Here is a 26,240-nt window from a genome sequence, read left to right as displayed (position 1 = left end):
CACTCTACCTATGCTGTACTGTATGTGCATACATACAGTACTCTCCTATTACTCACACTATTATAAGCCACAAAATTACCAACATTTTAAACATTTGCTCTTATGTATGTGTGCAATTACAGTATGAGTGTATTTATCAAAAACTTTTCTAGCTTTTAACAGCTTTCTCAGTCCTTACATAAACTCAGACTCTTCCACAACATCTAATGATGTTACTTTGTCACACACCATTTAATTAATTTAAAATTAGTTATTTTGTACAGAGTCAATCTCAAATCACCTCCACTGAAAATGTGAGTTTCAGTAAATCTGCACTGAAATTTAAAATGTGTCATTTTGACTTTTGGTTTGAAGGGAGGGTAAAAACAACTTCAGTTTTTTGACAATCTGTGAAGTCCATAAAAAAATACATTCAGAAACTTGAGAAAACCCAAGTCGAGTTCTGAATGGCTTTTCAGGGAAGTAAGACTGAATATTAAGAAAAAGACTATACTGGGGGAAAATATTCAGGTTGTTAGCCTAAAATGAATGAGAGCATTTTTTGAAGGGTGCTTACTCTGTTAAAGCACAGTAAGCCTCTTAAGGCAGCTCAGTGTATAGTAAGCAGTATTGTTCCATTACACCCTTCATAATCACTTCCACACTTCAGCTAATGCCAGTCTATCTATCTATCTATCTATCTATCTATCTATCTATCTATCTATCTATCTATCTATCTATCTATCTATCTATCTATCTATCTATATCATATAATGATGTTAATCACATTCAATTATCATAATGTATATTTATTTATTAATTTCTTGACAAGAGCTGTAGACACACCATCTTTACTCTGTAATGTGTGTTTTGGGGGTGTGAATCCATGACATCAGTATGCAGTAAAAATACAGAAAACACTGATAATTATGAAAACATTACTGATTTATTAATAGTTGAAGTATGTACTATAGCTGTATATGTGTATGTTCATCATTGCCCAGGTGTAGTGTGATCAGCTGCACTCCGATCCTCATTATGCTGAGCTCTGCAACACACACACACACACACACACACACACACACACACACACACACACACACACACACACACACACACACACACACACACACACACACACACACACACACACTCCTCCCGTCTCTCCTGTGCTCCATTTCACGCACCTACAGTCTCACACACAGGAACAGCAGAGAGGACGCAAAACAAGGTGACACCTTCAGCAGCCATTCAGGCAGGTACATTTACATTTCTGCTTTTCTCTGCTCACATTTTAACTTATTTCACTGTCAAGTGAAGATTTAGTCAGAAGTATGCCCAGAGTATGTGTCAAGACAGGTCAAGTGACTGTAAATGGTACAGTAGCGTTTGTCATGATGTCACTCTGAAGACTCAGTAACCTTAATCCTGATCAGAACCTGCACATTTACACTGAATGTATCATGTCAAATATTATATGTAGCAAATAATAATTGCTATATTTGGTCTTTTTTACGTTAAGAGTCAATTTTCACTTTGCATTTTTGTGTCACTGAGCAGCTGTGATTTTTTGGTCTACCCAGTCAATTTTTGCATCCTGTTATCAGTGTGTCTGCAGGTGTGACATCATCACAGACAGACGTTGTAGGACAGGCTTGCGAGCAGAGTCTAATCTAATTAGATAAAACTTAGTTCTGTCACCAATAACAACACACCACCATTAACAACACACCACTAACATTCTCGTTCTCGGTTCTCCCATGGTCCTCGGCATTGTCCTACTCACCACAAGCACTAATAAATTACATGTATTGATAGATGTCAGTAGTACAAGATGCTTGTTAAATTGTAGATATATGTTTGGTTGTTATTATATGCAGGTTAAAGTTAGCTGAGCTGTGGTATTTTCAGAGCTCTGTTATTTGACAGATTCAGCGGTTCAGTCCAGTATGAACACACTTAAAATAGCAGTGCGTGCTGAAGACAGAAAACCCCATGAATCATCTCAGGATGAGCTGTGAGATTTATAAAGTGGAATTGCACGTCAAATTTGAAAGAAAAACAAAACTGATAAAGGTGAAGGGGCATGTGCTCATCTGCAGGCGACAGATGTCATCATATTGCTGTATCTAATACTGTTATAATCTCATAATCCTACATGCTTTTCAGTGATAGAAATGTGTGAATAATTTGCGTAAAGTTATGTTTCATATACATAAAGAAGCAATCCAAAGAATTTATCCAATACAAATCCATGTGTTGATGTTAATTATCCACATTCTCTTAACAGGAGTACTGTCAACTCATTCTCATTCAAACAGTTCTAGGCTGTGTTTCCCGAAAGCATCATAAGCCTGCATAGATCATAGAAACCACAGGCACCAATGTTCTCTACATCTACTTAGGCTTACCATGCATTTGGATAAAATAGCTCTGGTCTTGATAGTCTGTCTATTTAATTCTATGTATTTGTTTATCTTTATAAAATAATGAAATATTCTTAATTTTCACTTGAAGGACCATGTTTTTACTATTCTTTTATGCATTTCTAGAGCAAGATCAGTAAACAGTTTGGTGTTTTTTTTGACACAGCTTCATCTGTGACCCCAGAGACTGAGACATCATGTCAGGGGACAGTAGCCAGGGAGACACGACCCAGAGCAATGGAGTCAAAAATCACAGGTATACCTTTTCTATCATGGGATTTTGTTTTCCCATCTCATTTTAAACTGTCTACTCACTTGACAGTGAATATAAAAGTACATCTTGATTATTTTTGTTAAAAAAACAAATAACATTTTTTGCATATTAGTATTATTGTTGTTGCTGCTGTCCATGCAGTTAAAACCTCATGTAATCAAGTGAAGTCCATCTTATTTGTCTAGCTGAGTGAAACAATATGCCATTATAGCTACATAAAGCATACGGCCGATAATTATGGTCACATTATGAGTCAGTTATAACAATAGAAGACCTAATACAGAGCCTTGTGGCACTCCATAATCTTACGCTTGTGTTAGGGTGGACAATACCTGATTTACACAAACAAAGTGTTTGTGAAACGAAAGATAGGAAGTATCTAAGCACCATTTTAACATTTCTCCAGCCAGTTTAAGGGAATGTCATGATCCATGTGACCTAAATCCTTGGTTGTACAATTGGTTTTCTAGTATCTAGATCAGGGGTCTTCAGCCTTTATCAGGTTCAGGTTAGTGAAATGAGCGATGGAGCAATAACATTTACATTTATTAATACAGTCATGTAGGTCAATGTCATACTATAGCCTTATATTTGTTATGGGCAGCCAATGAAGTGAAAGAGGAACATTTGTAGTTTAGGTTCCACTTTACATTAAGTGTTTTTAACAACTATATAATTAATGTATTTAAATTAATCGTTTGATACAATGCACTTTTTGTGTACATACATGTTTTTACATTTTACTTATATTTAAAAAAAACTTGCATTTATAATTACAGCTGTAAATAATTTAAATTAAATTAATTTAAAGTAAATTAACATATATAAATACACTGTTGTAAACCTTATCCCTTAACCCACCCCTAAACCTACCCATACCACCATACCTGTCCTTAACCTAACCCATATCCACCTTATTAGCAGCACAAGTGTTTTGCCATACAACACAATAAGTACATTGTACCTAAAAAAGTTTTTATGTAAATTCATAATAGTTAGACACCTATAAGGTATGACTCAATATTAATATTAATTAATGTATATACTTTCTTTTGTGATGCTTACAAACAACTGCCAATATGATTTATTCCCGAGAGCAAATGTGCCACAAAAATAAATGATATACTTACTGATACAAGCAAATGGTTCTCCTTCAAACCGCCCCTTCGTAACTGTCCTTTTGTACTCAATGTGTGCCTCATTTGGTCAATCTAATAAATGCATTAGACATAATCTTTCATCTGGCTGAAGTTAACTTAAAGGAGTGTTCAGAGTTCAGTGGGAGTTAAGTTCAGTCATTGCCAGTACTTTATATTAACAGAGGTGTGTGTTGTTAGGTAAAGACATATGACATGTTTAGATTTTGTGGTGATTCAAGACAATGCTGGTAAACTATCTGCTCACTTCTTGGTGTTCTTGTGTGAACAACATCATGTAAAAGTTATGGGGTTAGGCCGGGTTTATACCTGATGTCATCACAGCAACACTACTGTGTGTTGCTTTGAGAAATTGCAACGGTTGATTCTGCTTTGGTCTATTTTCGTTAAGAACTTCTGTAAAGTTACGCAAAGTGAACTTGTAGAAATGTTGTGTATAAGCAGTATCTCACCTGCAATTTTGGCTGTGATAATCTGTGGCACGAGGCTACAGCCATGCCAATATTTGGAACAACAGCACTTTTGCTCATGTAATATTGGTTAAATAAATTGCATTTAGTGTCCCCCCAAATTCTGAAATTTGTTTCATTATCTGTTTTGGAATAGGTCAGCTCTTCCCGCTGCTATGTTCTCTCGAAACAATGCCAGTATGTGGAGCATTCTCAAAAAATCCATTGGGATGGTAAGTTAGATTCATTTTATGCATACTGTATTAGTGTTTCTTCAACTTCAGGCACTTATGTTCCAAAAATGATTGTAATCTGAAATTATTTTTGAATGTTTGTATTGTAAGGATTGGATGATGTTTTTTTGCCAGATTAATTCTAATTCAGCCTGTTAATCAATTATTCTCATCTTTAAATCTTCACAGGAACTGTCGAAAATCACAATGCCAGTGATTTTTAATGAGCCTTTGAGTTTTCTTCAGAGATTGACTGAATACATGGAACACACATACCTCATCCAGAAGGCCAACGCTTCACAAGACTCCATCCACAGAATGAAGGTAACAATATATTTGATTTTTTTAGGCCAAAGATCCCTTGGTGAAGAGAAACATAGGGCAGGTACCTATTGAGTAAAACATTTTAAGCCAGGCCTGTTTTAGTCTCGCGTAGCCAGACCTTCAGACTAACGGCAGATGGTCTGGACTCCATCGCAGCTTTCATTGGCCAAGGACCGCCTTGGGCCGTCTAACTGACATGTAAAGAAACCAATCACAGTTTGTTTTGTTACGCGTCATGTTAAAAGCCTCCTGAAATCAAAATTTTTTTTTTTTAGCTTTTAGTATGAATATGTTAGTCTTAAAGGGTTAGTTCACCCAAAAATGAAAATTATGTCATTAATGACTCACCCTCATGTCGTTCCAAGCCCGTAAGACCTCCGTTCATCTTCGGAACACAGTTTAAGTCAAGTCAAGTCATCCTCATTTATATAGCGCTTTTAACAATGTAGATTGTTTCAAAGCAGCTTTACAGAGATAAACATATAATTTAAGGTAACAGAGATTGGTTTGGTTTTATAGTGGTTCTTGAAAAATGTTTTTTCCAGCTAAAGTTAGTTTTGATTGATTCACTTCCGTCTAAATGATCATTTGTTATTAAATTAGGGGCCGCTAAGACTACACCGTTCTCTCTAAACAGACTTTAAACGTGAACCTGTGATAGACGCTGATGGCGTTCACATGCGCATTAAGAATTGATTCTATAGTTATGTGCGTTTGAATATATGTGCGCAGGTTTGTAATTCCTTACAAACCATGCCTAAACAAACTACTTGTCTTGTCTATAAATTTTGATGCAGAATTTTATTTTATCTTATCACTTCGGGTAGGTACGCGAACCGAAAAATTCCACAACGCTTTATCTGTAGAGTGGTATAGGGATCCTCCATAGGGAGAGGCTAGTTGGCACTTCAGCACTGCATTGTCATCAGGTCCAGGCGAAAGTCCTTCGTCAGATCTGGAAACGGCCTGGATCCGGCAGGCTGCGGGAAAACCTCGGGATAAACAAAGACACTAAAATTAGCGTAGATGCCATTATTCTTATTATGTAACGAGCACATCAGGATTTAAGGGAAGTGTTCCCAGTTCCGGCCGACCTAATCTAAGCAGCCTTATATTGAATTATAGAAGTCTATAGAGTGTTATGTGAATGCTAGGTCAAAGAGATGTTTTTTTAGTCTAGCTTTGAACTGACAGACTGTGTCTACTTCCCGGACAATGTTAGGAAGATTGTTCCAAAGTTTTGGTGCTAAATAGGAAAAGGATCTACCGCCAGCAGTCGATTTAGATATTCTAGGTATTATCAACTGGCCAGAACTTTGAGATCGCAATAGACGTGAAGGACTATAATGCGTTAAGAGCTCGCTCAAGTACTGGGGAGCTAAACCATTTAGTGCTTTGTAAGTAATCAGCAATATTTTAAAATTTATACAATGTTTAATAGGGAGCCAATGCAGTGTTGACAGAACCGGGCTAATATAGTCGTACTTCCTGGTTCTGGTAAGAACTCTAGCGGCTGCGTTTTGAACTAGCTGTAGTTTGTTTATTAAGCGTGCAGGGCAACCACCCAGTAGAGCATTACAATAATCTAGCCTTGATGTCATGAACGCATGAACTAGTTGTTCCGCATTTGTCAATGAGAGCATATGACGTAATTTAGATATATTTTTAAGATGGAAAAATGCGGTTTAACAGATACTAGACACGTGACTTTCAAATGAAAGATTGGTATCAAAGAGCACACCCAGGTTCCTAACTGACGACGAAGACTTAACAGAGCAGCCATCAAGTGTTAGACGGTATTCTAGGTTATTACCTGTGGAAGTTTTTTGTCCAATTATTAGAATCTCTGTTTTTTCAGAATTTAGTAGTAGGAAATTACTAGTCATCCAATTTTTGATATCAACTATGCATTCCGATAATTTTGTGAATTGGTGAGTTTCGTTAGGTTTGGAAGAAATATAGAGCTGAGTATCATCATTATAACAGTGAAAACTAATTCCATGTTCCCTAATGATATCTCCTAAAGGTAGCATGTACAGAGTGAACAGCAGCGGTCCTAGTACTGAGCCTTGTGGTACGCCATACTGAACTTGTGATCGATAAGACATCTCTTCATTTACTGCTACAAACTGATAGCGGTCAGATAAATATGATTTAAACCATGCTAATGCAATTCCACTAATGCCAACATGGTTTTCTAGTCTATTTAAGAGAATGTTGTGGTCAATGGTGTCAAATGCAGCACTAAAATCAAGTAACACTAATAGAGAGATACAACCACGATCGGATGATAAGAGCAAATCATTTGTGACTCTAATGAGAGCTGTCTCAGTGCTATGGTGCGGTCTAAATCCTGACTGGAAATCCTCGCAGATACCATTTCTTCCAAGAAAGGAACACAGTTGTGAGGATACTGCCTTTTCTAGTATCTTTGACAGAAAAGGTAGATTTGAGATCGGCCTGTAATTGACTAATTCTGTAGGATCAAGTTGCGTTTTTTTAACAAGCGGTTTAATCATAGCCAGCTTAAAGGTTTTTGGGACGTATCCTAGAGACAAAGGCGAATTAATGATGTTAAGAAGAGGATCAATGACTTCTGGAAGCATCCCTTTCAGTAGTTTAGTCGGTATAGGGTCTAACATACATGTTGTCGATTTTGATGAATTAACGAGTTTGCAAAATTCTTCCTCTCCTATGGCAACAAGTGAATCAAATTTTACCTCAGGGAGACTACAATGCACTCCCTGATGTGATGCTGTAGTAGACGGTTGCATAGTTATAATTTTGTCCCTAATATTATCAATCTTATAAGTGAAGAAGTTCATGAAGTCATTACTGCTGTGTTTCTTGGAAACTTCTGGGCTTGAAGCTTTCTTTTTCGTTAGTGTAGCCACTTTTTCAAATAAATACCTTGGATTATTATTATTTTCTTTTAATAGTGTTGAAAAATGAGCAGATCTTGCAGCTTTTAAAGGCTCTCTGTAAGCAATCGAGCTTTCCTTCCATGAAATCAGAAATACCTCTAGTTTTGTTTTCTTCCAGTTGCGCTCTATTTTTCTGGCTGCTCTCTTAAGGGGCCGAGTGTGCTCGTTGTACCACGGCGTTGGACTATTTTCTTTAATCTTCTTTAAGCGCAACGGAGCAACTGTGTCTAAAGTGCTGGAAAATAGAGAGTTAAAAGTTTCTGTTGCAATATTAAGTTCTTCTAAGCTATCTGGGATGCTGAGATGATGAAACTGATTAGGAAGATTATTGATAAAGCAATCTTTAGTGGCAGAAGTGATAGGTCTAACATACTTGTAACACGGAGTTGGCTTTGCAGCCTTGGCTAAATGTAATTTACATGAGACTAGATAATGATCTGAGATGTCGTCGCTCTGCTGCAGAATTTCAACAGCATCAACATTGATTCTATGTGATAATATTAGATCTAGAGTATGATTACGACAATGAGTAGGTCCTGACACGTGTTGTCTAACTCCAATAGAGTTAAGAATGTCTTTAAATGCCAATCCCATTGCATCTTTTCCATTATCTACATGTATATTAAAATCACCAACAATTAGGACTTTATCTGCAGTCAATACTAATTCTGATAGAAAGTCAGCAAATTCTTTGATAAAATCTGTATGGTGCTCTGGTGGCCTGTATACAGTTGCCAGCAGAATTCTCAAACTTGATTTATCGTTTACATTATATATTTTTACATTAAGCACCAACACTTCAAAAGAAGACTGTTTCCTTGCATTTATCACATATAAACCCTATATTGCCGACGGGGAAGGCTATGCTAAACATGTAACATGAAGTGCAGGTGACAATAACAGGACATGACATTACTCACCGTGTTTGTTGACTGATTCTTACTCATCTGGGCTTTTTATGAACTTTGCGGGCGCGCGAGAGAAAAACAAATAAATAATTGAGCGAACGGGTGGCGCGTTAACAGGCTAGCGAGTTATTAGCGTGTTGTGCTAACAATAACGGAAGCAAGCGATGTCAGGTTAATCTGAGATGTTGTCTAAGCTGTATTTAGTAGTATAAACAACTAGAAATGGTAGTAAATGATGGCTCAAAACAGAAAGAAATACAAAGCTAATACGAGGCTTAGACGGAGCTTACAGCCTCGAAGCAAACAAAACACAGCAGGCAGCTAGGCAGACAGGAGCAATCGATCAGGATCAGGAACAGCAATCAATCAGCAAGTCAAACAGCCACCTGTTAAGATATTTTAGATTTAGTCCGAGAGTTTTCTGTCCCTCCATTGAAAATCTATGTACGGTATACTGTCCTTGTCCAGAAAGGCAATAAAGACATCATCAAAGTAGTCCATGTGACCTCAGGGGGTTAGTTAGAATTTTTTGAAGCATTGAAAATACATTTTGTTCCAAAAATAACAAAAACGATGACTTTATTCAGCATTGTATTCTCTTCCGTGTTCTCAGTGACGCTGCTGACGTAAGACGCTGCTGACCTGTTATCTGGTGCGTCCGTGTATTCGGGTTCAAATAAATATGTCTGGTTAAAAAAAATGAAAGTCTTCCCCTGTGTCGAAATCCTTAGACATGTTTGCAAAGATTGTTTTGTTTACAGCGTGCGTCTCCCTCAGACTGTAAACGAAGCTCGGGCACACCAGATAAAACGTCAGCTCGTCTTACGTCAGCGGACTCATGAAAGCGGATTGACAACAGAACCGGAAGAGAATACAATGCTGAATAAAGTCGTCGTTTTTGTTATTTTTGGAACAAAATGTATTTTCGATGCTTCAAAAAATTCGAACTAACCCACTGAGGTCACATGGACTACTTTGATGATGTCTTTATTGCCTTTCTGGACAAGGACAGTATACCGTACATAGATTTTCAATGGAGGGACAAAAAGCTCTAGGACTGAATCTAAAATATCTTAAACTGTGTTCCGAAGATGAACGGAGGTCTTACGGGCTTGGAACGACATGAGGGTGAGTCATTATTGACATAATTTTCATTTTTGGGTGAACTAACCCTTTAAGGTTATGAATAAGCTGGTGTGTTCCAAAACAATGACAAAATTCGCTTTAGGAGAAACTTACAATCTCTTACTTCCGCTAAAATGAATCACAGATTTTTATGACATCCCCGCTGACTTCAGCCTCTCATCATATCTTCTGTCCAATCAAATGCTCTCTAGAATGTAAAGTGTCCCAACCCCTATGCTATAAATACCATGGCGCAATATGAGTTGGAGATAAGGGCTGTCAAAATGGCTGTAAAGCTAAATTCGAATATCTTTCTTAAATGTTAGTAAAATTCTAATTATTCGAATTCTAAAGGCAGTACTTAATGTTTCAGTAAAAAAGTACTGTATTGTCTCCTATGCCCACAAGAGGGGGCAAGCGAGCACAATAAGCAAATAAACCTAAACAAGCATCGCATCTTTTATTGAAATGAAATGACATTCCCTTTTTAAGTGCATTAACTTTTAAAACAACTGTTCTTAAATAAAATATGCTTTAAGGGGTATGAAAATTTAAAGTTGATGTCCCTTCACTGACTAGCGTGCATGTAATAAATGATTCATTCAGGAATGTTTTGCATGTTTACTTACAACAATGGAGCCACAAACTTCACATGCTTTTAAAAATCCAGCGTTTAGTTGATCTTGATAAACGCTCACAAAGGCTTTGTTTCCAGGTGGACCGTTAAAGAACACTACACCCACGGAAATCCTGTAGAATTCAACCAATCAAATGACGACTTCCAAACTCCTTAAAGGGGTCATATGATGGTTCTAAAAAGAACATTATGTTGTGTGTTTGGTTTAATGCAATGTGTTTATGTGGTTTTAGGTAAAAAAAAAAAAGTAATTGTTTTACACATACTGTACATTATTGTTGCTCCCCTATGCCCAGCCTTTCTGAAACGCAACGATTTTTACAAAGCTCATCGTTCTGAAAAGCACGATGTGCTCTGATTGGCCAGTGATCCAGTGCATTGTGATTGGCCCAAAAACCTTAAGCGTGGGTTGGAAATGTCACACCCGTTACCATATTTGGAACATCAGCTCCCAAAGCAATAATGACAGGTGATAATGTCGGCAGTACCTTATCAATTCGAGCCCGAATCTGATCCGAAAAATGCAGGTGACCAAGCTGACTGATCAACTTAGCCAGCGTGACTGGACCAGATCGTATTAGAATGGTAAGGTTTTATTTATTTATACTTAATTTTCATTTGGGACATAATTGGGACATTCTACCAGAAACCTACATTTCCACTTCCAAAAATCTTGGGGGAAAAAATATTTTATTCTTAAATCTAAACATTGAGTCATATAGAGGACATGTTAAACTATGACAAACACATAGCATGCCATCTCAGCATGTTTTTATGACTGAACAAGATGTAATAATACATTTTTATACGCATTTCACCCCTAAAATGTCAGGCCCTGTCACAGACGAATTTGTATATGTTAGAATGGTTTCCTAATAAATTTCTTTGATACAAATAGCATTTTCTTATTGGTCACATGTCCCTGATTGTATCTAACATGGTTTTGTAATTCCTTTAATAAATATTTAGCAACTTTTCGGTCAACTGTAGTACACAAAATCACAGAATACCCGCCAGGCACTCATATGGTTGTAAAAAAAACTAGCTTTACATAGGAGATTTTTACAAAAACATAGTGGTGGATATATACCCTCACCTTCATCTACACAATTAAAGAGATTAATTCATCAATATTTCCTCAAATAGTAAATTTTTATATCATAATTTCCTGTGTGACACGACTGACGGTGCTGTGACAGGAATGACTTTATGGATTTCGTTGATGCAGAAAAAGTTATGTTTTGTGTTCTTTATTTGTACAATTCCTAGGGTGTGGTACATGATTGCATACGAGCCAACAAACATGTCTGTACGATGTTCTGGTGCTGAGATATGGCTTATTCATGTGTTCAGGTGGTTGCTTGGCGGTTGCTAGGGTGTTCTGGGTGGTTGCTATGGTGTTGCTAGGCGGTTGCTAGGGTGTTCTGGGTGGTTGCTATGGTGTTGCTAGGGTATTCTGGGTGGTTGCTAGGCTGTTCTGGGTGGTTGCTGTGGTGTTGCTAGGTGGTTGCTAGGGTATTTTGGGTGGTTGCTATGGTGTTGCCAGGTGGTTGCTAGGGTATTTTGGATGGTTGCTAGGATGTTCTGGTTGGTTGCTATGGTGTGTTACTATGGCATGCATTAAATACATATATGCATTAAAGGTAATAAAAACAGAACAATGACATTCATTTGTAAGGCCGTGTCACATAGAGATGTGACGGGACCTGATGTGACGGGGCCTGGCGGCCGCCATTTTAAACTGCCATTACTCAGCCTGTTAGCATGCTAGCATAAAAACTGTTAACATGCAAGGAAGGAATTTCAGTAATATTTTTAGACATTTTTTGGATTAAAAAAAAATTCATTATTTTCTGGGATGTTTTCCCGTGACAGGGCCTGACCCTTTAGCTCGTCCTCCTTAAAAAAACATACAAAAACAAGTTTAAAATCATACAATTCAATGAGAGATCTTACCCTTGATCATGTTAGCTTCACCTCTGTCAAATGGTGTCACTTCCTCTGAGTCATACCCTTAAAGGCGTATTGCACACATTTTATGTAGAGTTTTATGTAAACGTGACAGGACTGACCGAAAACATGGGGACAGTTGTAAAATAGTATTTATTTGTAGAATTTATGTAGAATTTCATGTTTTTAATCAATTGATGTGAATAAGAAGTTAAACTTGTTATTGATGGAGTTATTTTCTAAATAACAGTTTTTAGCATAACAAAACTATGAAAGCTGTAGCTCCAATTTGGCTGAGGACAAGGACAAGTACAGGATTTGTATTTTTCAAATGTTTTTAATAAAGAAAAAAATATCTGAGAATCTAATGAATGACATATTAATTTACAGATCAACTCACAGAAATCAACAATCAGTCAGTTTTAGATTTTTTTTGGATGAAATACTTTTTTATTCACTCTAACAGTTCAAGGACAGATAATGTACGTTTCTGGTAGAATGTCCCATTTACTGATTAAAATGCTTATACTGTCTTTTTTCGCGCCGCGCTACGGGTGTGAGAACACTATGTAAACATAAAACTATGTCTGCATTTGTGATCGTGGATTCAAATTCTTAAAATATGAAAAATACTTACAGGCTGTGTCTGTGAGTCAGAAGCGCCAGACTGTACTTGCAAAGATGGAGTTGCCCCATTGAGGAATGCGCAGCACACAGTCGAATATTTTAGGCGTACTGTTCTGGAACAGTGTTGTAAATTAAGCTTAAACATTGTTTTATAATTGTGACCTCTTTCGGAAGGCCAAACAAAGTAGTTTGGCTTTCGTAACGAAAAAGACATGGCTGCAATAACACAGCGAGAATAAAAGTTACGCCTTCTTTCTTTGCATATACTGTACATTTGGGCGGTTATGAAACTCTCCCCACCAGGCTTGTGCAAAATTCAGAATTTCAGAATTGGCCTCCATTCAATTCATGAATTGGAATTTGAATTGAATTGACTCCGCCCCACAGAAAGTTGAATTTGAATTGGAATGACAGGAAGTGGAATTCAATTCATGGCAATTCAAAGAAATTCCACACATAGGGTGACCACCATCAAACAAACCAAATGTGGGACGATTACTAAGTTTGTGTGGGACATGTTACCAACACTAAAACATAACCTGAAACTGTTATATAATGTCCATTTAACTTAATAAAAACATTTGTATTCTGCATTTCAGCTGATAAAAATACTTTGTTATTTAGTCCCTTCCAGGGACGACATGGAACGAATCACCGCTCAACATTTTGATTGACAACCTACTAGTGACCGTGTTTACTCCTTTCTTTTCAACCATTGGATATGATTTTAAAAACGCCTGTTGTATTTACTTCTGACGAAGCGCTGTTAAATATAGGTGAAAAACTACGGCGCAAAAAGAATAAATAAAATGCTTTCTTAAAAAGAATAATTTCAGCTTCATAATTCCAGGTTTGATTGAAGCTAACTTTTTTTTCACAAAACTTTCTTTGAGGTCGAACAATAATTGGCAGAACTTTGACCTGAATTATACTATATGGTTTGCATTTAATTAGTCAGCATACAGAATCCATTTTCTAGATTTTATGTAAATACAATCCACTGCTTTTTATTAGCAGTGAATAGCTATTACATCGATGGAATTTTTGGTTTTATACATAAAATTTATTATGACTACATGCAAAAGATCTGAACATATAACAATTATACACTATAAACCTGAAATGTACTGTATATCCGATGGCTCTGCTACCATCTCCTGAAACAAACTCTTAACATGTCAGTAATATTAGGTTTCTTTGGTTTTTGAGAGTGTGGCAGCGTTTGCTGTGTCAGCTGTGGCCTCGCAGTGGGAGAGGACCGGCAAACCCTTCAACCCTCTGCTGGGAGAAACCTATGAGCTGCTCAGGTCAGTGTCTGCTTATTTATGAGCTGATCATGTCAATGTTTCCAATGAGCTGATCACGTCAATGTTTCCAATGTGCTGATCACGCCAGTGTTTCCAATGAGCTGATCACGTCAATGTTTCCAATGAGCTGATCACGCCAGTGTTTCCAATGAGCTGATCATGTCAATGTTTCCAATGAGCTGATCACGCCAGTGTTTCCAATGAGCTGATCACGTCAATGTTTCCAATGAGCTGATCACGCCAGTGTTTCCAATGTGCTGATCACGCCAGTGTTTCCAATGAGCTGATCACGTCAATGTTTCCAATGTGCTGATCACGCCAGTGTTTCCAATGAGCTGATCACGTCAATGTTTCCAATGTGCTGATCACGCCAGTGTTTCCAATGAGCTGATCACGTCAATGTTTCCAATGAGCTGATCACGCCAGTGTTTCCAATGAGCTGATCACGTCAATGTTTCCAATGAGCTGATCACGCCAGTGTTTCCAATGAGCTGATCACGTCAATGTTTCCAATGAGCTGATCACGCCAGTTTTTTCAATGAGCTGATCACGCCAGTGTTTCCAATGAGCTGATCACGTCAATGTTTCCAATGAGCTGATCACGTCAATGTTTCCAATGTGCTGATCACGTCAGTGTTTCCAATGAGCTGATCACGCCAGTGTTTCCAATGTGCTGATCACGTCAGTGTTTCCAATGAGCTGATCACGTCAGTGTTTCCAATGAGCTGATCACGCCAGTGTTTCCAATGAGCTGATCACGCCAGTGTTTCCAATGAGCTGATCACGTCAGTGTTTCCAATGAGCTGATCACGTCAGTGTTTCCAATGTGCTGATCACGTCAGTGTTTCCAATGAGCTGATCACGCCAGTGTTTCCAATGAGCTGATCACGCCAGTGTTTCCAATGAGCTGATCACGTCAGTGTTTCCAATGAGCTGATCACGCCAGTGTTTCCAATGAGCTGATCACGCCACTGTTTCCAATGAGCTGATCACGCCAGTGTTTCCAATGAGCTGATCATGCCAGTGTTTCCAATGTGCTGATCACGTCAGTGTTTCCAATGAGCTGATCACGTCAGTGTATCCAATGTGCTGATCACGTCAGTGTTTCCAATGAGCTGATCACGCCAGTGTTTCCAATGAGCTGATCACGCCAGTGTTTCCAATGAGCTGATCACGCCAGTGTTTCCAATGAGCTGATCACGTCAGTGTTTCCAATGAGCTGATCACGTCAGTGTTTCCAATGAGCTGATCACGTCAATGTTTCCAATGTGCTGATCACGTCAGTGTTTCCAATGAGCTGATCACGCCAGTGTTTCCAATGAGCTGATCACGCCAGTGTTTCCAATGAGCTGATCACGCCAGTGTTTCCAATGTGCTGATCACGTCAGTGTTTCCAATGAGCTGATCACGTCAGTGTTTCCAATGAGCTGATCACGTCAGTGTATCCAATGTGCTGATCACGTCACTGTTTCCAATGAGCTGATCACGCCAGTGTTTCCAATGAGCTGATCACGCCAGTGTTTCCAATGTGCTGATCACGTCAGTGTTTCCAATGAGCTGATCACGTCAGTGTTTCCAATGAGCTGATCACGTCAGTGTATCCAATGTGCTGATCACGTCACTGTTTCCAATGAGCTGATCACGTCAGTGTTTCCAATGAGCTGATCACGCCAGTGTTTCCAATGTGCTGATCACGTCAGTGTATCCAATGTGCTGATCACGTCAGTGTTTCCAATGAGCTGATCACGCCAGTGTTTCCAATGTGCTGATCACGTCAGTGTTTCCAATGTGCTGATCACGTCAGTGTTTCCAATGAGCTGATCACGCCACTGTTTCCAATGAGCTGATCACGCCAGTGTTTCCAATGAGCTGATCACGCCAGTGTTTCCAATGAGCTGATCACGTCAGTGTTTCCAATGAGCTGATCACGTCAGTGTTTCCAATGAGCTGATCACGTCAGTGTTTCCAATGAGCTGATCACGTCAGTGTTTCCAATGAGCTGATCACGCAAGTGTTTTCAATGAGCTGATCACGTCAGTGTTTCCAATGAGCTGATCACGCCAGTGTTTCCAATGTGCTGATCACGTCAGTGTTTCCAATGTGCTGATCACGTCAGTGTTTCCAATGTGCTGATCACGTCAGTGTTTCCAATGAGCTGATCACGCCACTGTTTCCAATGAGCTGATCACGCCAGTGTTTCCAATGAGCTGATCACGCCAGTGTTTCCAATGAGCTGATCACGCCAGTGTTTCCAATGAGCTGATCACGTCAGTGTTTCCAATGAGCTGATCAGGTCAGTGTTTCCAATGAGCTGATCACGCCACTGTTTCCAATGAGCTGATCACGTCAGTGTTTCCAATGTGCTGATCACGTCAGTGTTTCCAATGAGCTGATCACGCCACTGTTTCCAATGAGCTGATCACGCCAGTGTTTCCAATGAGCTGATCACGCCAGTGTTTCCAATGTGCTGATCACGTCAGTGTTTCCAATGTGCTGACCACGCCAGTGTTTCCAATGAGCTGATCACGTCAGTGTTTCCAATGAGCTGATCACGTCAGTGTTTCCAATGAGCTGATCACGCCAGTGTTTCCAATGTGCTGATCACATCAGTGTTTCCAATGTGCTGATCACGTCAGTGTTTCCAATGAGCTGATCACGCCACTGTTTCCAATGAGCTGATCACGCCAGTGTTTCCAATGAGCTGATCACGTCAGTGTTTCCAATGAGCTGATCACGCCACTGTTTCCAATGAGCTGATCACGTCAGTGTATCCAATGTGCTGATCACGTCAGTGTTTCCAATGTGCTGATCACGTCAGTGTTTCCAATGAGCTGATCACGCCACTGTTTCCAATGAGCTGATCACGCCAGTGTTTCCAATGAGCTGATCACGCCAGTGTTTCCAATGAGCTGATCACGTCAGTGTTTCCAATGAGCTGATCACGTCAGTGTTTCCAATGAGCTGATCACGTCAGTGTTTCCAATGAGCTGATCATGTCAGTGTTTCCAATGAGCTGATCACGCCAGTGTTTCCAATGAGCTGATCACGTCAGTGTTTCCAATGAGCTGATCACGCCAGTGTTTCCAATGTGCTGATCACGTCAGTGTATCCAATGTGCTGATCACGTCAGTGTTTCCAATGTGCTGATCACGTCAGTGTTTCCAATGAGCTGATCACGCCAGTGTTTCCAATGAGCTGATCACGCCAGTGTTTCCAATGAGCTGATCACGTCAGTGTTTCCAATGAGCTGATCACGCCACTGTTTCCAATGAGCTGATCACGCCAGTGTTTCCAATGAGCTGATCACGTCAGTGTTTCCAATGTGCTGATCACGCCACTGTTTCCAATGAGCTGATCACGCCAGTGTTTCCAATGTGCTGATCACGCCAGTGTTTCCAATGTGCTGATCACGTCAGTGTTTCCAATGTGCTGATCACGCCAGTGTTTCCAATGAGCTGATCACGTCAGTGTTTCCAATGAGCTGATCACGTCAGTGTTTCCAATGAGCTGATCACGCCAGTGTTTCCAATGTGCTGATCACGTCAGTGTTTCCAATGTGCTGATCACGTCAGTGTTTCCAATGAGCTGATCACGCCACTGTTTCCAATGAGCTGATCACGCCAGTGTTTCCAATGAGCTGATCACGTCAGTGTTTCCAATGAGCTGATCACGCCACTGTTTCCAATGAGCTGATCACGTCAGTGTATCCAATGTGCTGATCACGTCAGTGTTTCCAATGTGCTGATCACGTCAGTGTTTCCAATGAGCTGATCACGCCACTGTTTCCAATGTGCTGATCACGTCAGTGTATCCAATGTGCTGATCACGTCAGTGTTTCCAATGTGCTGATCACGTCAGTGTTTCCAATGAGCTGATCACGCCAGTGTTTCCAATGAGCTGATCACGCCAGTGTTTCCAATGAGCTGATCACGTCAGTGTTTCCAATGAGCTGATCACGTCACTGTTTCCAATGAGCTGATCACGCCAGTGTTTCCAATGAGCTGATCACGTCAGTGTTTCCAATGTGCTGATCACGCCACTGTTTCCAATGAGCTGATCACGCCAGTGTTTCCAATGTGCTGATCACATCAGTGTTTCCAATGTGCTGATCACGCCAGTGTTTCCAATGAGCTGATCACGTCAGTGTTTCCAATGAGCTGATCACGCCAGTGTTTCCAATGAGCTGATCACGCCAGTGTTTCCAATGTGCTGATCACGTCAGTGTTTCCAATGTGCTGATCACGCCAGTGTTTCCAATGTGCTGATCACGTCAGTGTTTCCAATGTGCTGATCACGCCAGTGTTTCCAATGTGCTGATCACGTCAGTGTTTCCAATGAGCTGATCACGTCAGTGTTTCCAATGAGCTGATCACGCCACTGTTTCCAATGAGCTGATCAAGTCAATGTTTCCAATGAGCTGATCACATCAGTGTTTCCAATGAGCTGATCATATCAATGTTTCCAATGAGCTGATCACGCCACTGTTTCCAATGAGCTGATCACGTCAGTGTTTCCAATGAGCTGATCACGTCAGTGTTTCCAATGAGCTGATCATGTCAATGTTTCCAATGAGCTGATCACGCCACTGTTTCCAATGAGCTGATCACGCCAGTGTTTCCAATGAGCTGATCACGTCAGTGTTTCCAATGAGCTGATCAAGTCAATGTTTCCAATGAGCTGAAACACGTCAGTGTTTCCAATGAGCTGATCATGTCAATGTTTCCAATGAGCTGATCACGCCAGTGTTTCCAATGAGCTGATCATGCCACTGTTTCCAATGAGCTGATCACGCCACTGTTTCCAATGAGCTGATCACGCCACTGTTTCCAATGAGCTGATCACGTCACTGTTTCCAATGAGCTGATCACGCCACTGTTTCCAATGAGCTGATCATGTCAATGTTTCCAATGAGCTGATCACGTCAGTGTTTCCAATGAGCTGATCACGCCACTGTTTCCAATGAGCTGATCATGTCAATGTTTCCAATGAGCTGATCACGCCACTGTTTCCAATGAGCTGATCACGCCAGTGTTTCTTCTGTCATCAGAGAGGATCTGGGGTTCAGATGGATCTCTGAGCAGGTCAGTCATCATCCACCGGTCAGTGCCTTCCATGCCGAGGGCATAAAGAACGACTTCATGTTTCATGGCTCCATTTATCCCAAACTCAAATTCTGGGGAAAGAGTGTGGAGGCCGAACCTCGTGGAATCATCACCCTAGAGCTTCCCGTGTGAGTGATTTCCAGCCTTACATGTGTGCACCAGTAAACATACGGAGCATGTGTGTATTCAAGAGCATGTCATGTTCTTACAGACATAAACATTTATTAAACAGCTTTATCACTGACATATTTATTTCTAATTTGTTGTTCCGCAGTCACAATGAAGCCTACACCTGGACCAACCCTACCTGCTGTGTTCATAACATTATCATGGGACAACTGTGGATTGAGCAATATGGAAATGTTGAAATTATTAATCATAAGTAAGAGCAAATATCATGAAAGTATCATTAGGTGTAAATTAGATAATTGTTGCTTTATTAAGGTTTGAGAGGAACAATGAAAGAGTCTAACTACTGCAGAAGACAAACACACAAATGATTTCACTGTGTTTTTTTAACAGAACTGGGGAAAGATGTTGTTTGACTTTCAAGTCGTGTGGCATGTTTGGAAAAGAGTTGCATAAAGTAGAAGGATACATACTTGATAAAAGGTATGTAAACACTACTTAAATAACAAATATCTGATGATATTTTTGTCACAGCGGCTCTAAATAGGCGTATTCAGTTTTACATGACTGTAGTGTGGTAAATACAATATGTGATGTTCTTAAAACAGATCTGATTTCGGAGTATTTCGCTTTTTGTATCTCTTTATATTCACAAAATAGGCCATTTTGGGTCAAAATTATTGTGAATTAAAGTGTTATTTCACCCAAAAATTAAAATTCTGTCATCATTTACTCACCCTCATGTCGTTCCAAAACCATAAGACTTTCATTTTTCTTCTGAACACAAATAAAGAAATTTTTGATTAAATCTGAGAGCTATCTGTCCCTCCATTGACAGCTACGCAACTACCACTTTGACGCTTCAAAAAATGTATTGTGTAACACAGCTCGTTTGAGATTCCACATAGACCAATGAGGTTTGTTCTCACGTGTCAAGTATCTGCTTACTCTCTATTGTGATGTTCCTCCAACAGACATCTACTATTCTACTAACTAATACAGAATTGATCTCACTAGGGGATTGTTTAGGGCTCCTTGTCATTATAAAGTTTGAAAACCCCTGATAATGAGAATATTGGAAATTCATAAGCAATAAACAATCATTTAATTTTGATGGTTTAATCCTGCAAGTAACCTACAATTGACTTTACAAAAATACGTTATTGTTGTCCCAAACCATGTCAGTGTAACTGCTTAATATGTTTCATACTATATTATATTACTGTAAAGAATTGAACTGTCCTACAGGAGATTTTGTAAATGTTTTTTTAATAGAATTTCTTGGTAAAGACTGGTACTCGAATCTGATACAAAATTCTCAAGTAACCTAAATTGTGCTTCATTTAGTGACTTCTTAATTAACTGCTTGTTTTCAAAAATATGATTTAATGCCACTAAGTTACATCAATGGGTCAAATAACATAGAAATGGCACATTCAAATTAAAAGTTACAACTGCATGATGAAACCATTTTTTGTGTGTGTTTACAGTACATACGCTGCACAGGTCTGGTATAAAGAATGTTTTTGCTCAGGTTGCATAAAATGTCCGTCCAATAGTGAAACGTTTCGCTCAGCAAGAAAAAAAAAATGTAGGGAACATTGATCTTACCTCGCACTCTTTGATTGTTAAAATCAAATGTGCTGAAATCTATGAGCATTAAGGCTCGTCTTCTTGGTTTGATTTGCCATTTCAGTCGTTTTGACATTGACGAGCGCTGCTAGACGCCTGAGACAGACCCCTGGTGGTTACGGCCCTGGTACAGAAGATGTTATACTGTGATATTCAGTACAATAGCATGATTGCAAGTGATGCATTTACATTACATTTGCTATGACTTGGACTGATATTGGACTGAACTTTTATATGAAATTTGTTCTTGAAAAAAATTAGCTACACCTAACTAACAATTGGTCAAAAAGTGTTATCTTTAACAAACATAAGTGTGTACTTTAATGAAGAGCCACACACAGTATGCTGTCTGTAATACGATCGTTTTCTTTATGTCTGTCCAGTAAAAAGAAGGTCTGTGCTCTCTATGGCAAGTGGACGGAGTGTTTGTATTCTGTGGATCCAGCGACGTTTGATGCTCACAGAAAATCTGACATAAAGCGTTCTGACAGGAAGGGAAGTACACAGGTGACTGTCGAGATAATGATCACGAATATTGATTCGGTTTACAGTTTTATGTAATATGCTGTTGAACATAAATATGCATTTTAAACCATCAGAGCAGAAATTGGCTTGGTGTTAATAACATTAATGTCTAATGTCATGTGTTTCACAAACGTTGCAGAGTAACAATGCGGAGGAGGAGCCAGATGAAATGCCTCCTCCAGAGACAGAGACTGTGCAGGTGATTCCAGGAAGTGAGCTCATTTGGAGGATATCACCGCGACCAGACAACTCCAGAAAAGTAGGCAGAATATTTCACTATTTGTCATTATATGCCCTTGTTATTATGATGTGGCTATACTTAAGGCTTGAGAAGAGCACAAGTAGTTGGAGGTGACTGCCATGATCGGTCATGTGAGATGTCACCCTATGAGGCACAGTTATATTTATGTGTAAATTAACATTTGTTTCATTGTCGATGGGCCATCTGTACCACCCTGTAACTGTCACGGTATGTTGTGGCAAGAAGAAGAATCAGGTTCAAATAGTACTTTAATTATATCCACGGGCATTTCCAACGATAGGCAGGCAAACATCAACGTAGCATAAATGAGACCTGACAAAGAACACTGAAAACACAGGAACTTATATACTGACGATGATAAGGTCAACACAGCTGAACCGAATGACAAGTATTACGCCCCGTGGCTCAAAAGGGACGCAACTAAAGTGGCACACCCGAGAAAGCCAAACTTTTAAAGCAAGTTATTTATTAACAAAAGGAAAACTATACAAAAACTGTGTAATGTAGCAGTCAGGCGTCAGCAGTGTCATGCTAGATGAATGCATGGGAATGTAATGTGCTGTGCAAAAAATCATGATGCATGCAAAAAAGAAACATAACTAAGCAAATATTAAAAGCAATCAAATCAAATAGGCCGCGCACATTTGCCATCCGTCTTGCTGCTTTTAAAGGTGTAAAGGGGAAATTGGTAGCACTGTTGGGTGTCACTGATGTAATCATGTTGGTTTCAAACAGTAATTTAATTATATGCACAGGTATTTCCAACGAAGGCTATATATATATAACTGAAAAACCTTTGGCGAAGGGATGTAGAACTAATGCCATCGAGACTTGGAACTAATTTAAGTGTAGTTTTTTTTTAATCATCACTTAAGAATGACTGTCAAGCAGACATGATCAATGTTGAATATGCAAGAAGACAAAAAACAAACATGTTTGTACCAAGACATTGATTTACTTGTATGCATTTTACCAGCCGCTGTTAATACATAAAAAGAAACATTCCTGTTTTGTGACAAACTGTCATTCATTCCTCTTTGTCTTCTTTTTCTCTCTGTCAGTACTACGCCTTTACATCATTTGCTCTGCAATTGAATGAGTTGGATGCAGAGATGGAGCGAGTTCTTCCACAAACAGACTGTCGTCTGAGACCTGATATCAGAGCATTGGAGAGCGGACACATAGGTACATTAACCTCTTGTTGTATTCATTCACCCATAAAAAAAAAACATCCTACCAATTTCTGAAATGCAGGAATTGTTGAGTTTAGGCTGATACCTGTTTTGTCTTTATCCCGAAAGCCCATGTTGAACCTGCAGTCACGCTTCCTGTTTTACTGACCATTAAGGGGGTGCTTATATCATAAACACCACCCTCCTTAGTTTTGTACATTTGCATAATGCAAATAAAACTATGAAAATGACAAAAGCACATCAACAGAAGCACTAAAAATTCAACTAAAATAACAGTGGAACATTGGAATGTTACATTTACATTTACATTTATTCATTTAGCTGACGCTTTTATCCAAAGCGACTTACAATCGCTATATTTCAGAGGTCGCACGCCTCTGGAGCAACTAGGGGTTAAGTGTCTTGCTCAGGAACACATTGGTGTCTAACAGTGGATTTGAACCCGGGTCTCTCACACCAAAGGCATGTGTCTTATCCACTGCGCCATCAAAACCCCCACCCGCCATCACCACCCCCACTGCAATGTTGTTGTAGTGCTCATTAAATATTGTATATGTTTAATATTAAACGCATATCAACATCCTGCCCTCAATGATGGACGACAGATCATCAGTCCTTGATCCATCCATCATCAGTTATTGTTCAACTTTATATATGACATAATATAAAACTACTTAATTATATATCGCATTGCTGCTGTTTCCCCAGATGTAGCCAGCGCAGAGAAGAACAGACTGGAGGAAAAACAACGCATGGCTCGGAAAAATCGCTCCCAATCAAATGAAGAATGGAAAATAAGGTTTGAAATGTTAGAGGAGCTATTCTGATGTTTTCCATGTTCATCTTTCTTTAGTGTGTAATTTTGTTGCTGTTTCAGCATGAAAAAGGTCTGCAAACCACAAAGTCATTCTCTATATCAGTTAAGAGTTCTTCTCTATATCAGTGTCAGTGTTTCTGAACTCCCTGAAACGCCTCCATTGTAGTCTTGAGTTTCTTCCAGGAATGAACACGTCACAATAATCTTCATTTAAATAATTCATACGCAGAATAAAGGGGCGGGGCCTGGTTGAGTTAGTTAGTAGTGTGTTGAAACTGGTGGTTATGGTAATTGGTAAGAGGCGGGACATTTCCCAAACACAAAGTGCTTGACCAATCACAACACATTGCTCCAGCCGACCAATAGGAGCACAGTGTGCTTTTCAGAAGGAGGGGCTTCATAGAAGCAGGAACTAAACAGAGTGTTACTGACGGACTAAAAACTATAGCAGCCTTCTAAGTCTGTATCGCCTTGACTTCTTTGCTCGCTTTCATCACTTTTGCTTTTATTCTCATACACTGACTCATTCGCTAAACTGAGCAGCCAATCAGAGTTCTCTCTCTCATAGATGGCCATTCAACATGCTGTATCGGGTGGACTGACGAAGTCATAAGCCCGACTAGTCAGTGCTTTCTTTGCTAGCTTTCGTCACTTTCGCTTGTATTCTTATACACTGACTCGCTAGAGCTGACATGTGGAACATACCTCAAAAACGATCCTGACAGACGCTCACATGCGGCCCAACGCCCATCAGTCGTCTTGGTCCTAAAGAGTCTGTGTGTTAACAAACATCAGCAGTGATTACGATCTGCATGACTCTGTATGTCAAGTTATTGTGAGGAGAGAATGATAGCATTGATCTACAGCTTAACACCAATCTCATGCTCACACACAGGTGGTTTCATCAGGGGCCGAGCCCTCACACCAAAGCTCCAGATTGGCTCTACAACGGCAGCTACTGGAACAGGAACTACTCACAACTGCCTGACATATATTGACCTCAAACTACTGCAGACATCGGGGGGAATGGAGTACATGTACAGTACAAACACCCTACTGTTGAGGAAATGCATTGAGTTTATATAAATGCATCATGATGTAAAATATAGTAGTGTTTCTTGTACAACTCCTTTAAGTAGATTAGGATATCATTAAAAGAGCAAATGATTCACATCCATTTCAAATGTTCCAGGGTGAGACATAAATATTCTGAAGATATATGATGTGAAAATACTCTAGTCAACTTAGGTTTAAATCGATTTAATGTGAATATTGAAAAGTTTTGCTGAAGAGTGTTTGGAAAGACACAAAATCTGCTTGTGTTTGACAATGATGGTACTCTGCATTTACTCAATTTCCAAATTGTGTCATTTTAATGCAAGTTTTAAATATTTGTGTTTTGACATCAGCAGGTTTGCTGAAATTCTTAAAAGAAATGGCCCATTTTGTTCCTATATATTCTTGTTATATGACCATAAAACATTGCACCCTGAAAAGTGCAAAAATTTCATCATGAAAACACGTTTATTCATTCCATGTAACACTTTATACTGTTGCTAAATAAAGGCTTTCTAAAACTTCTTTATTGTGACAAATGTAAAAGATATAGTGATGCCATGAGCTTCTTTGCCATCTATTGGTTTGGAGGAGAATAAAATTAAATGTGTAATGTAAATTCCACCGGATCTCCCCATTCTTGACTTCACCACCTCGACCTCGGTCTACAGGCCCGCCAGATCCATCCTGGACCAGCATAAAAAGTCTTTAGGGCCATTTGGATGCAGTAGCAGTGGCTGAAACAAAGAGAGGCCACAATAATCCATCCAAATCCATTCATAACTGTTTGGAAACCTTACAATTGGTGTAAGATACAACACATCCATTTCACACTGAGAGAAATAAGTATTCTCAGTGACAGCTATTTGTACTGCAAATTAAGGTACAACGTACAAATGAATGCATGCATGACAATTCAGTCTTTTTCCATCATGTTTGGACCATATATGTTTAGAACATTGCCAAAGGTATTCTGGTGGTGGTTTAGGATGAGATTAATGCACTGTTCAAATTTTAAGCCCGGGACACACAAAGCCGACGAAAGCTGACTGTGTTGTCGCCTCTCACCGGCTGCGTCCCGGCCAAAAAACTGCACTTGAACACACAAAAAGGCCTAAAGGCGACTGTCAAATAGCATGTTCTGTGCCTGCATGAAAGGAAATATCCGTCTATATCAGCAGGTATCAATAGTCTATTTTTGTCA

The 26,240-nt window shown here is 39.3% G+C and overlaps 1 protein-coding gene across 2 annotated transcripts; it reads left to right on the top strand.

Moving 5' to 3' along the window:
* Positions 1-1,105: 1,105 nt before the first annotated feature.
* LOC143749640 (oxysterol-binding protein-related protein 1) lies at positions 1,106-25,660 on the top strand. 2 transcript variants are annotated; one of them, XM_077242061.1, is made up of 13 exons: positions 1,106-1,234; positions 2,572-2,661; positions 4,443-4,518; positions 4,708-4,842; positions 14,223-14,320; positions 19,368-19,550; positions 19,697-19,804; positions 19,945-20,034; positions 21,567-21,690; positions 21,848-21,967; positions 23,032-23,155; positions 23,872-23,962; positions 24,876-25,660. In XM_077242061.1, exons 2-13 carry the CDS (start codon positions 2,603-2,605, stop codon positions 24,976-24,978), a joined length of 1,311 nt encoding a protein of 436 aa, XP_077098176.1. In that variant the 5' UTR covers positions 1,106-1,234; positions 2,572-2,602; the 3' UTR covers positions 24,979-25,660. The 2 variants fall into 2 exon arrangements, with proteins under 2 accessions (XP_077098176.1, XP_077098178.1); XM_077242063.1 differs by having other exon boundaries at positions 1,133-1,238.
* The last annotated feature ends 580 nt before the right edge of the window (positions 25,661-26,240 follow it).

Source organism: Siphateles boraxobius, unplaced genomic scaffold (genome assembly GCF_051911475.1).
Source record: "Siphateles boraxobius isolate OS27281-9 unplaced genomic scaffold, OSU_SipBor_1 25, whole genome shotgun sequence".
In the NCBI taxonomy this organism is placed as follows: domain Eukaryota; kingdom Metazoa; phylum Chordata; class Actinopteri; order Cypriniformes; family Leuciscidae; genus Siphateles; species Siphateles boraxobius.
This window is presented reverse-complemented; position numbering and strand designations above follow the sequence as displayed.

Coding starts and splice junctions, on each gene's coding strand:
- LOC143749640 (XM_077242061.1), top strand. CDS start 2,603: ATGTCAGGGGACAGTAGCCAGGGAGACACGACCCAGAGCAATGGAGTC. Junction 19,805..19,944: donor GTTGAAATTATTAATCATAA/GTAAGAGCAAAT, acceptor TTTTTTTAACAG/AACTGGGGAAAGATGTTGTT. Junction 20,035..21,566: donor GGATACATACTTGATAAAAG/GTATGTAAACAC, acceptor ATGTCTGTCCAG/TAAAAAGAAGGTCTGTGCTC.